Source organism: Maylandia zebra, linkage group LG16, assembly GCF_041146795.1.
Source record: "Maylandia zebra isolate NMK-2024a linkage group LG16, Mzebra_GT3a, whole genome shotgun sequence".
In the NCBI taxonomy this organism is placed as follows: Eukaryota; Metazoa; Chordata; class Actinopteri; order Cichliformes; family Cichlidae; genus Maylandia; species Maylandia zebra.
The window spans coordinates 26057469-26069729 of NC_135182.1; the positions used below are offsets into that span (position 1 = coordinate 26057469).

The 12261-nt window shown below is 40.7% G+C and overlaps 1 protein-coding gene across 3 annotated transcripts in view; it reads left to right on the forward strand.

The window, feature by feature from the left end:
* Positions 1-846: 846 nt before the first annotated feature.
* The window catches only part of LOC101469398 (LIM and senescent cell antigen-like-containing domain protein 1), a 36772-nt gene continuing 25357 nt past the window's right edge, over positions 847-12261 (forward strand). The window contains exon 1 of one of the 3 annotated variants that reach the window (XM_004555589.3): positions 847-1028. In XM_004555589.3, the coding sequence (XP_004555646.1) occupies positions 1000-1028 (29 nt within the window). In that variant the 5' untranslated portion in view covers positions 847-999. Of the gene's footprint in view, positions 1029-5518; positions 5541-9312; positions 9542-12261 lie in introns of those variants that run through there. The other 2 variants (XM_012920305.2, XM_004555588.6) reach the window with 2 other exon arrangements.

Consider the following 12261-nt stretch of genomic DNA (forward strand, 5'->3'; position numbering starts at 1 on the left):
AGACAATTGAAATTTTTTGCTTTCTAACAGTTCTGAAATCACAAAGTAGCGAAAGAAAGGAAAATGAATTACAGTATCATCCGTTTTTCTTTGTTTTGTTGTTTTTGTGTTTTTTTTTCTTTAAGCAAAGAGCAACAAGTATAAAATCTTTTGGAGTGACCAACAAGCTCTTTGCATCATACACTTAAGAAAAAAAAACAAAAAAAAAACACACTGACTCTGAAAAATTATTTTTTTAAAAACCAAAAGGTAACTCAAAATTATTAACTTAGATCTCGTCTTAATAACCCAATTAATCCAAGTCATTTTCTCAGTTTTGAGTTATTATTGTGATTTATTGACTTAGGTCGGGGATGGGGACCAATGTCAATATATATTTGCAAAAAGGCACATGAATAAAATCTTTAAATTCCATAAATTTCTTAAACATTTTAGCACCAATACTAAATAAAAAAATGTTTAAAAATGTTTTCATTCATTCATTCATTGATATTTTTTCCTGTATATTTTATATTAATGTGCATTAAACTTTGTATAGTAAATGCGAGGCAAACAGAATGCAGTACAAACACACACAAACACATACAGGTTAAAGGTATAAAGGAAAATTGTTTCCTACTGTATTTTAAGGCAGTTTTCCTGACTCCTCATTAGCTTAAATGGAAACTAAATTTGTGTTAATAGTCTCGTGCGATATCGTGGGAGACCCACGTAAGATGATGTGTTGCTCGAGTTTGTGCAAAAAGGGAGGAATTTATTCTTTTTAAACCGATTTTTAGGGTCCTGTTTGAATCTTGCAAGCCTGCTGTTTTACACTGAAAGGTCCCACCTGGAAGTGGCTCATTCACTAGAGTGAGATCGGCCGGACTGAGGCGAGGCCCCTTCTCGCCATTCTACTCCGCTGTGCGAAAACCAACGTTACATCCCGGACTGCACAACATCTGGACAGCTGCAACAGTGATCGGGTGACGCACATCTGGTGGGAGAGAAGGCACAGTGATGCTCGGCATTACAGAAATGACAAACGGGTGAGCGATTTGTTAAAAAGTTTTATTTTTTCTAAAAAGAGAGAAATTGGTCTGAAAAGTTGACAGTCCGCTATCCTCTGTTCTTTTGTGGAGTGAAAAACTGCAGTTTAGTCATTTATAAGTCATCCAAGGCGGTTGGACCTTTTTAAATACACAATATACTCCAGAGGCAATTCTCTAAAATAGACGTAATAGTAAAGATAATTAGTAACACAGTCATATTTATTGTATTGCATCTTTAGAACAACTTAAGCTCCTCTTTAGCCCCTCCTACCTAGTTACTTTCACTGTGGAAAAGGGTAACGTAGTTTTTATAACATATGATTAGAAGTAAAACACGTCCAGCTATCACATGGAAAATGATACGTAATCAGAAGTGGGTTTGGTTTAAGAAACCTCTGTTTAAATAGCTGTTTAATCTGTTTGGTCTGTTGCTCTGTGTGGCCAACGACATGGTCTGGAGGTTTGAAAATGATGTTACCTTATGTTTGAATATTTTTAATAATTGCAACAAATTTTCTAAAGAGCACTACTGTTTTTTTAACGACTTTAATTTTTCAATTTTATCCAAGTTTTGCACTGTTAAAGATGTAGTGTTTATATGACGGTGCAGAATTTAGGCCACAAAATCTGGAGTTTTTAGCCTTGCACCAAATGAAAATCTCCAAGCCTGATTTTTAACAAGCTTTTATTTGAAAATTTGGGTTTATATTTAATACATTTTTGTTGACCTGGTACTCATGTGTGCAAGTCATTGATGCATGCCCTTCTCACACAGAAAACAGACCTGTGGGTTTTTCCAAAAGCACAAAACCTTGAGAATATTTTTCTCTAAAGGAAGGCAATATATATTTTTGTGGATGTTTTCTTTCTTTCTTTTTAAAAAAACAACAACAAAAAAACGGAGGAGGATGTTCCTCTTCTCTGTGACCTCCACCCTGCCCTGGAATGTTCATATAAAGAAACTGGACAGTACTGCTTTCTAAATCACTTCCTGGCTAAACAGTCCCTGTGGGACTGCTGTTCGGAGCAGTAGTTTCTCCAAACAGCATGAATGCTTCTGCAGAATTAATTATGGGTTAGGATGAATATGGCTTTTATAAAGCACTAAAAGCTCTAAGATGACTAGCCCTTCTAAAAGCCTGAGGATTGCTGCATTCCCATTGCATTACATTTTTTATCTGATCCCACATTCTGTTGATACAACCAGAGCTTAGACCAGCGTCTCGGTCTCCAGTGTGGACTTGTCCTTGTTTGGAAGCAGTCAAGTTGTGTGATGGTGGATTTAACTGTGTGGGCGATTATTCATACTGTGCTCAATCACTCTGAAATGCAGGAGTTATTTAAACAATTCAGGTTTTAAAAGAAGAAACATAAGTTTGTTTGTTTTTTCCTCCGACACAGTTCCTTCTTATATATTTGATGATTAATTGTTGGAAAAATCTCCATGCACCATTAAGTAATTTATTGAGTCAGCTTTCTCTAATTGTCTACACTGTTGCCTCACAGTGAGAACCTACCTCTTACTGCTCATTAAAAAGTATTTATAGTCATGGGAAAAAACCAAGTACACCCCATGTTTCAGTAGCTTGTAGAGCCACATTTAGCAGCAATAAGTCAAATGAATTGCTCTCTGTATGACTTTATCTGTCTGTCAGATCATTGTGGAGGAATTTGGCGTTGCTTCAGTTCATTGAGGTTCACGGGCATTTGTTTACGCACAGCTCACTTAAGGTCCCACCACAGGATTTCAACGCCTGGACTGTTGCAGCATGAAGATTCATTTCTTTTTTGGCCATTCTGTCATGGATTCGCTGCTGTGCTCAGGATTCCAGTTTTAGCTGTTGGACAGATGGCCTCACATTTGACTCTAGAATACTTTGGTTTACAGGAGTTCTTGGTCGACCCAGGTGCCAGATCACACACCCCTCCCTTCACACTATGCACGACAGTTGGTATGAGGTGTTTGGATTTTGCCAAAGGTGGAGCTGTGCATTATTGTCAAACGTCTTAACTTTGGATTCATGTCTTCCAGAAATCTTGTGGTTTGTGCAGATGCAGCGTTGCAAACCTAAGTTCGTGCCGCCACATTTTGTTTTGTTTGTTTTTCAGAGAGAGGAGGCTTTCTTCTGGAAACCCTTCCTAACAACACATACTTATTCATTCTTTAAATGAGGCCTGTAAAGTCTGAAGTGTAGCTCAGGGGGGGGGTTGCAGTTTGTCTGAGCATTGTGCATTCTGGCATTGGGGTGAATTTGCTGGGACGTTCTTTCCTGGTAAGATTGTAGCATTGCCTTAACACACACCCGAATCCTCCAGAACAGCAAACTGACAAAATTTAAATGGAGCTTTTCTACTCAACTTGAGGACTGAAAACATGCCTCATCCATACAACTAATTTTTTTCTACAACTGATTGCTTTCTGTTTAACATTCACACTCCAATGGATGCACCGGAGAGCAGCTTGGGGTTCAGTATGTTGCCTGAGGATGCTTTGGCGCAGACAGGGATCAAACCACCAACCTCCAGATTACTACACCTGCTCTGGCCACCCACTGATGACAAGAAAACAACATAGTGTTAAAAGTGTCTGGACTGCTGTTTTTGATAAATAAAGTCCAAATAAAAAGAAGATGACTTTGTAACTGATGCAGCAGTTAGCCTCAGTCACAGTAATTAATCAAGGTAACATCGCCACAGCAAGAGTTTTTTCTTGGCTAATGACTAATTGCTACTAAAACATTAAAGGCAATGAGGTTGTGTTATTTTATCTAACAGAAGTCTTTGCATTTTCCTGTTGCTTTTTTAAATTATTATAAATGAGCAAAAATGTATATCACCCCCCTCCCCCCCCCCCCCCAAAAAAAAAAAAAAAAACTGATAAAAAAAAACAATTGTTTTGTTGTTTTTTTCCTTTTGGGGGCGCCAAAGTTCTTTCCTACAGGTAGAAACCATTCACGCCACAGTGCTGCTCTAAAGCACTATGGTTCCTCTTTGTAAGTACGCTGAAGGATTGTCTGCGGCTTTTATGAAACCCTGTTGATGTTTTTAGCCTCTGGTTTGCAACTAATTAAAGTGTTTGACAGGAAAAAGCACAGACTTCTGCCTTTAACTCTTTCCCTCATGAAGATATGCAGAGGCAGAGACCACTCTCACTAACATCTGATGTACACTCAGTCATTTTGTTCTATAAGCAGGCCTGAAATTGGACAGAAGCTGCTCAGTTCAGAAGAGTGCTTGAAAGGTTACTCCTAGAAGGCTTTTAAGAGGTAAAGGGTTAATAAATGCTCCGCTCATGCCTGCTGTCATGTGCAGTCACCTCTCAAAGGCTCATTCAGAGCAAGAAAAACTCTTCTGTTAGTCAGCTGGGAGCCTGACCGATGCATGGGGAAGTATGGACCAACAGGATGTGTAATGATCGTACAGTAATTACAGAAGTTCCTCAGTGGTGTGTGTTTGTGTGTGGAAAAGATGGCCTTTAAATCGGGTGAGGCAGATGTAGCTATTATTAATCCTGCAGACAGAAGAAGAAGTAGCTACTTTTGGCTGCTTTGTTGTTTATAGCCCACATGTTTGATTTGGCAGGTTTTTTTTCTCATCCTGACACATTCCCAAAGGGATCTGTGTTTCCTCCTGGGATCATACCGGGAATCTTTTGCTGCAATTGACTGCGAGCTAAAGATTCCCTACACGCCGTGCATGACTTGAGTTCCTCCTCCTTGATTATTTGTATCAAGATTAGCTTGTAATATGTTGTACTGAACATCAGGACTTTTAAAAATTATTATTTTAATGTGATATGCATTTTTGAAGATGTGAGAAAAAAATTTTTTTCTCTCTCTCTGTATCCTGTGATAATGGTAGTGAATCTTTCCAAAGAATTTATGTATCCAGAGAGTTAATCTAAGTTGAATCAGGGAACTGAAAAACTGAACCAATCATATTGTTGGTAGAGATAAATGGGCGCTTGGTTATTTCAGCAGGGAGATATTTAGCAATCTCTTTTGTCTCATCACAGTGAAACAGCCTGTTGTTAGACATATGAAGGCACACCCATCACTATGATGAATCCCTCACACACACACAATATAACATGAGCTCAGCCTGTGGTTTACCCTCTTGATTAAAACTGAGAGAAACACCAAATTTCGCAGCTCTGTGAGAATTACTTTATTATCAACGCTTCTTCATCAACGGCTCCTCGCGCCACTTCGTTCCTCCATTTTCCCCCTTTTCCATGTGACCTTTTATCTGTCCTCCTCACACCCTGCCTTTATCCTGGCAAACATTCTGCGAGCCAGTGGCCTGAACAACGCCCCCCCCCCATCACTCTCAAACACACACACAGTGCTAACATGTAGACACAAGTGACCACAAACACACACAGCTGTGAACAGGAAGTGATGTGGCCGCGTTGACTGAGATAACGGTTGTTAGAGTGTTTGCAGTTATAGCAAAGGGGACTTTGCACCAACGGCCGAAATATTCTAGCTGCAGTCTGACAAAATATTGGTAAGATGTTTGTTTTTTTTACATTTCATTATCACTTTTTGTGATTTTAGCAGCTGCGAGGCTTTACTACGTGCACAAGTGAAAGACATGTCAGGGTGTTCGTCTGTTTTAGTTGTCTGTGCTTCCTCATGCAGGTGTCAATCCTGGCAAGAATCAATTTATTATTTTAATTTAACATTATATAGTGTACCTATTTGACCACCTTCAGAAATGACCTAATATTGACATGATTGCATCACACAGTTGTTGCAGATTTGTCAGCTGCACAATCTCCTGTCTTCCACCACATCTCAAAGGTGCGTTATTGGTTTGAAATTTGGTGACTGTGGAGTACAATGAACATATTGTTAGGTGGCCAAAAAAAACCAGGTTGAGATGTTTGGGCTTTGTGGCTTGGCTGGAAACAGGAAACAGAAAATGAGTACACTGTGGTCATAAAGGGATGGACATGGTCAGCAACAATACTCAGGTAGGCTGTGGCACTTAAATGTTGCACAGTTGATACTTAAGGGCCTGAAGTCTTTGCCTTCTTCTGCTGCTGCTTTTTTGGGGTCGGCACAGCAGATCATCTGCCTCCATCTCATCCTAACCCTGTCATCCTCTGTCACGTCTATGCGTGCATGTCCTCCTTTACTACAGCCACAAATCTCCTCTTGATCCTCCTGTTGTATTGCAGCTTTATCTTTAACATCTTTTGTCCAGTATAGCCACCATCCTTCCTCTGCACATGTCCAAACCATCTTAGTCTTGCGTCTCCCACTATGTCGCTAAAACCCTCAACCTGAGCTGTCCCTCTGATGTACCTTCTGGTTACACATAATGAAAATCTTTACCTCTGCCTCTGATCTTTTTTTCACTGCCACGCCCTGCAAACCATCATTTCATATTTCATAGAAGGGTTCACTGCCATCTTGTACACCTTCTCTTTCACTCTTGCTCCCATCCTTTTCTCACAAATCAGCCCTGACACTCATCTCCACCCAATCCTCCTTACCTGCACTGTCTCCTCCATCTCTCTTGTGCAGTCCGTTGCTTTGGTTGGATGACCCCAGGTATTAAAATTCATCTACCCTCAACCTGTATCCCTCTCATTCACACACATTTATTCTGTTTCTTCTACTGACTTTCATTCCTCTTTTCTGCAGAGAAAAGCTGTAATTCCACTGTCAGCTTATTGTTGTATAACATATTAATCATCATTGTGATGAAGTTTGTTTTCTGGCATGAACGTAAACCACACATAGGCACGCAGAGCTGGCATGCAACACCTTAAATTAAACGAGAAGCAGCATTGTGCTACTGTTAGCACTGTTTCTTAATCCCACTGTGATGGGTTTCATCTCTTACCTGCAGTGGTGCATGTCACACAAACCGAATATGAAAAGCGTAGGATTGAAGTCAGTAAGAGTAGCTGTAATATCAGCAACAGCCACACAGTGGCAGTGTGTTCATGGTGGAAGGCTTGTTGGGCTTGTGGGAAACGTCTGCTCAGCTTGTGTGTATGTGTGGTGATGACGATGAGTCAGTCTTAACTCAACATATCCCCTTAAATTCCAAATTGCACAAATGTCATTGCACAACATCACTTTTCCTCTTTTCGAAATACAGCTGGCACGCTTTTATTCGTTCCGAGGAAACTTTTAGAAACTGGCTGAAGCATGTGAAGAGTGGGGAAGAAAGAGAACGGTCTGGGATTCATCATGAGTGTTATGGCATACTGAGACATGTCAGCCGGAGCTGCTGTGACCCTGTTCCAGCTGCTCCAGGATGTGAAGCTGACATTAAATTTCAAAATTCACACTCTGTGCATGAGTGTGTGTGTGAGAGCAAGTGTTTGTTAAGGCTACGTGGAATGCTGAACAGGTCAAGGCAGGCTGTTGAAGGTGAATCTGCGGGGTGGAAATGTTGCGTGTAGTTGTCTGTACATACATGATTTTTGTCAGCCGTCAAACAGCTTTCAAACCTGAGCTGTACCTTTGCATCTCTAATGGTCATTTTATTTAATATAAACATCATAAAAAGAACTCCTAAGAAAGCAATAAGAATTAACTCATGAGAAGTAGTAGGTTGTTCTATAACCAGCACCTTTATAGCTGAGCTGTTAACTTTCTACAAAATGTGCTAATAAACAATAATATAATAAATGAAATAATTGTTTCAAAGGTGTTTTGACACCTCTCCTCAACCTGTGGTTGCGTTGTGCAGATGTTAACACCAAACCAGCTGCACCAGGACACTTTTAGAGGAGATGAAGTTAAATGAATGAGTCACATGAACTCCAAAGTGGTTCATTTATGGTGACACCATGATCCAACCCAGCTACCTGTTGTGCTCTGCAAGTTTGAACTAAACACCTTCCTGTTGTAGCCAGGTATGCTTTCTGGCATGCAGCGGAGTACCGCAGATGTTTAGAATACACAAACTCTAGGAACTAGCCATAAAATGAGTAAAACTGCCCAGACAAAGATGAATGCTGGTCGGTTCTCTGTCTTATCTACTAGTTCAGAACACAGCACCTTCTTCAAGCCCAGCAGACTGAGTAGGCATGTGCAAGAGTAGCTGCAGATACATAAATAGATCCTTTTAAAATCCTCCAATGAAATAAGAGAACGTAACCTTATATTTGTTTTGTGGGCAGTAAAATATTTAAATTAGGTTTATTTAAATTTAGGCGCAGGGCAGAGGTAAACAGGCCATCTGTGCAGTATAGTCTTCTTTTAGCTAAACACAACCTTCCTGCCTTTTTATACAAGATGTAACGTGAGGGACAAAAGACTCGCCTGTGGCAAAGCGCAGCAGGATCAGGGGGCTTCAAGGCCGACAAAGAAATATGCATCTGATCGCTATACTGCACTTTAGCACATATAAGCACGCAGAGCAAGAAGTCGCGCACCCTTCGACTTTATATCTCAGGAAATGCTCTGTGTGAGGGAGCTTCCTTGACAGAGCGTGCATATAGTCAGTTGATGGCTGTGAATGCTGTTTACCGAACCCCGTCCCTTCTCTGATGACATCACAGCTTCATGTTTTGAGAGGTTTGCGCCTGAATATCTGTTGTGGTTTGTGTTCGCTGTAGATTAGCCCTTCCCACATAAGCGCTCCCACATAGTGCTGTGATGAATTATTCATAGAGTGACATTTTGCTTTTTCTCAATAGTTTGTTGTTTGTTGCTGGGAAATAATTTCAGTTTACAAAAGCTGTGAAAATAGTATCCGTGCCGACCCGTGTACCCGTGATCAGATATCAGCGCTGGTCCTTAGTGCGTTCCAAAGTACAAGAAGTTTGAAGTTTGGCTTTATATTCCTGTCATCGATCATAATAAAGTTTCTTTATGAACAAACAAGACATCTACAAATACTTATTGGCAATATTGACATTTTTTTACTTTAAAGCTCCAACATGAATGCCTTCTTAAGGATTATGCAGAAGGCACTCACACTCTGTATGAGTGTATTCTAAGTGTGAGAAAATAAATCTGCTTCTTTTTATCAGCTCTTCATGCCTTTTCTTCTCCAGCTTTTATTTGCTGTACAGAGAGTGCTGAGGCAGAGAGATGTAGGAGGTGAACAGAGACTGCGTTGACAGTGTTGAAAGGTCGAGGACTCTTCTTCTTCTTCTTTTGTCTCCTCCTTCCTGTGATGCATTCCCCCCCTTCTACCTGCTGCAGGAGGGGGAGGGGGACCATATCTTTTTTGATAGGTGTGTAACCACATAACCACACCTCTGTGTGCTCAAGGGTTTGAGCCCTGGAAGTGTATGTGAGAGACAAGTACTGGAGTGAGACGAGACTCAACAATTCGTACTGGGGACTGAGCGTTTTCAGCCGACAAGAGGTAGGAAGGAAGGAAGGAAGAGAGGGAGGGAGAGAGAGAAAGCAAGGCAAAGGGGAGATGAACTCTTTGAGGCTGAAAGAGTTGTCAAACTCAGACTTATACAGGCGAAGGAAGGAAAAACCAGACAATGGAAATGTCAGCGAGAGTTTGGCTTGGGACAGCTACAGGTGGGTGCAAACTGTCACATTTACGGTGAGAATGACACAATTTTCTTGTGTCATTGTGTGTGTTGTATTGGCCGACATCTCAATGCGATTGTCAGTCTGTAGCACTCAGTTTTTAGGAAGTGTGGTCTACACAGGGCGTTGAGCCCACTTTGGTTTTCACACATGTAAATGGTTTTTAATGGCTCAACAATGACACTTAGCATTTCAAATAAAAAACCATTAAAAGTGTGCGGGTTCTTCAAAGGTCATGTCAAGTACTGCAGTGTGCTTACAGAAGTGTTCGGCGAGATAACAAACGATTAACTTCTTCAAATCTGTTTTTGAAGTCTTTGTTCGATGTTTCTTTTAGGGTTTAATCTCAGTTCACAAACATTGATTTTTAGTGTGGGGTCCAAGTGTTGTCAAACTTATCAGCTTCCTTATCATCAGCACTGACTTGCAGTCTCACATGAAATAGCAAATGTGGTGTGTGGTATACTACAGATACTTATCTTTACTACAGGCTCTTTGAAGAAAACTACTTACCGATGTGTTGCGTATTAGCGTGGATGGATAAGGTGATATTTTCTGTGGTGTTTGAACAGTAAGTATTGTGGTTGATGGTTGAATTCCTGTGAGTTATGTGAGCAGCAGCAGCAACAGATGTGTACATGTACAGAGTTTTGTAATATTGGTTTTTATAATATGATAACATCAGTTTTGGATGTCTGTTGGTTTCTTTTTGTCAGACGCATCTCTCTCTGTCTCTTGCGCTGTCGCTCTCCTCTGATGTGTGTTTCTGCGAGTGTGTGTGAGATGCTGAGTCGTATGTGGCATGCAAAAATGTCAGGAATGTGGACAGAAAGAGGGCTCTCTTCAGAGGTGTGTTGAGCCAAACCAAAAAAAAAAAGCTCCGTTCTCGCCCTGTAACCCTGAAAAAGGGTTTGAGGAGCAGGCGGAGCAATTAACATTTAAACAACTAAATTAAAATCAAACCTTTGGTGAGGCAATAACATCGGACTCAGCAGGGCCGCTGTGTTTAACAGGTATTCAAATGCAGTGTCACAGACAGCTTATATGAATATAGTGCATAAAAATAACAAATTAATTAAATATCCCTGTGACAGTTGTGACTGTGCAGTGTTTGTATTTATCTAGAATTACATTTAGGCAGCATCAATAAATGATAAGACTGCTTTAAACTACAGAAGTCAGAAAACGGAGGTGAGAAAGACAGTGGGCATTTATTTACTCTTGTATTTCTGATCCACTCTGTCATGTGAGACGCAACTCAACTGTTCCGATACTCCTGACACAGAAAGGATCACTAAGGGTTTTCACTTAGGCAGCGGTTGTCCTTCTCTCCGGCATCGGCTGGAGCTTTCTTTAGGTGCCTTCCCATCTTTAACAAATATCCAGCAGGGATGACTACATTTACCCAGGGCCCTGTTTATGTGATGTTTTTCTGCTTCCCTGGCCGCTCTGTCTGTGGAGATGGTGTTTGCTCTGTGTTGTAGCGACCTGATGACACCCAGTTTGTGATTCAAACATTAAATACTGGTTCGCATGCATTGGTTTATAGTATACATTAGCTTTTAAATGTCCCCCATTACTGATGGAAATCTCACAGGCTAAGAAGGGTAACCTGCGACTTTTTATATACTCCCTGGCGAATTTGATGTGTTAGTCCACCAAGTTAATGTAATCAGTGAACTGTGGTATGTCCTGAGATTTGATTTTCACCCAGGTGTCCTCCACATATCTGAACCAATGAGTTGGTGGTGTTCCAGGGTAGGATAACAAAGTCCTCTTTTCCACTTCTTCCATGTACAAGTTGGCCACAATGGGTGAACCTGGGGAACCCATGGCACACCAATTTTTCTGCCTTTATTACTGAAACAGGTGGAATGAAGACTGGTTGTCGTTTCAGGGGCTCATTAGCATTTTTGTCACCCTTGACTGCCAGAAGGATGATATTGTTGTTGTCATTACTAAGTGATGTGAGTGCCTCCCTCTCCTCCATGTTGATGTTGGATGCTGGGGGCTTTGCGTTGCTGAGACAGGCCGAAACCTTTGTCCGTAGTTGCTCTTCTTCCACGTCTGCAATGTTGTTGTTTTGAATCGCTGTTTCTGTGGCTGTGATCAGTTCCACTAGCAGGATTTGTCTCGGCGTCACAGCAAAGTTCAACCCTTTAGCAAGGATGTTTTTCTCTGCTTGGATGAGTTGTCTGTCAGACAAATTTTTCACCCATTTGTTCACATCCTCAGCGTGGCATCCTTCTAAGCTTACGCACAGCTCATGCATCAGTCATATTCCTCTAGAAGCAGGCTTGAAATATGACACAAACTGCACAGTTCAAGTAAGAGGAACATGGGCTATTCCTAGCAGGCGTCCAAGGGGGAAAGAGATAATATTTATATTTCAGAGAGAAATATAACCAAAGAAACAGTGCTACAGGATTTAACAGTGGCAGGTTATTAGGCTATTTTTGGTGCCAGACATGTCCGATAAATTTTCAGCAGAACCGAAATGAAGCAGATGCTGTAAGTAAAGCTGATAATAGTGAACCTTAACAAGCAAATCAGAAGAGCAAAATGAATCATTAAAAACACAAAGAAGGAAACACTTATCAAACTGATTAAAGGTTTGGGTGGAAACAGTTTTTATTTGATTGCCTAATCATTTTTTTATATAGGTATAAATAGGGATGGGTATTGATAAGATTTTAACGATTCCGGTT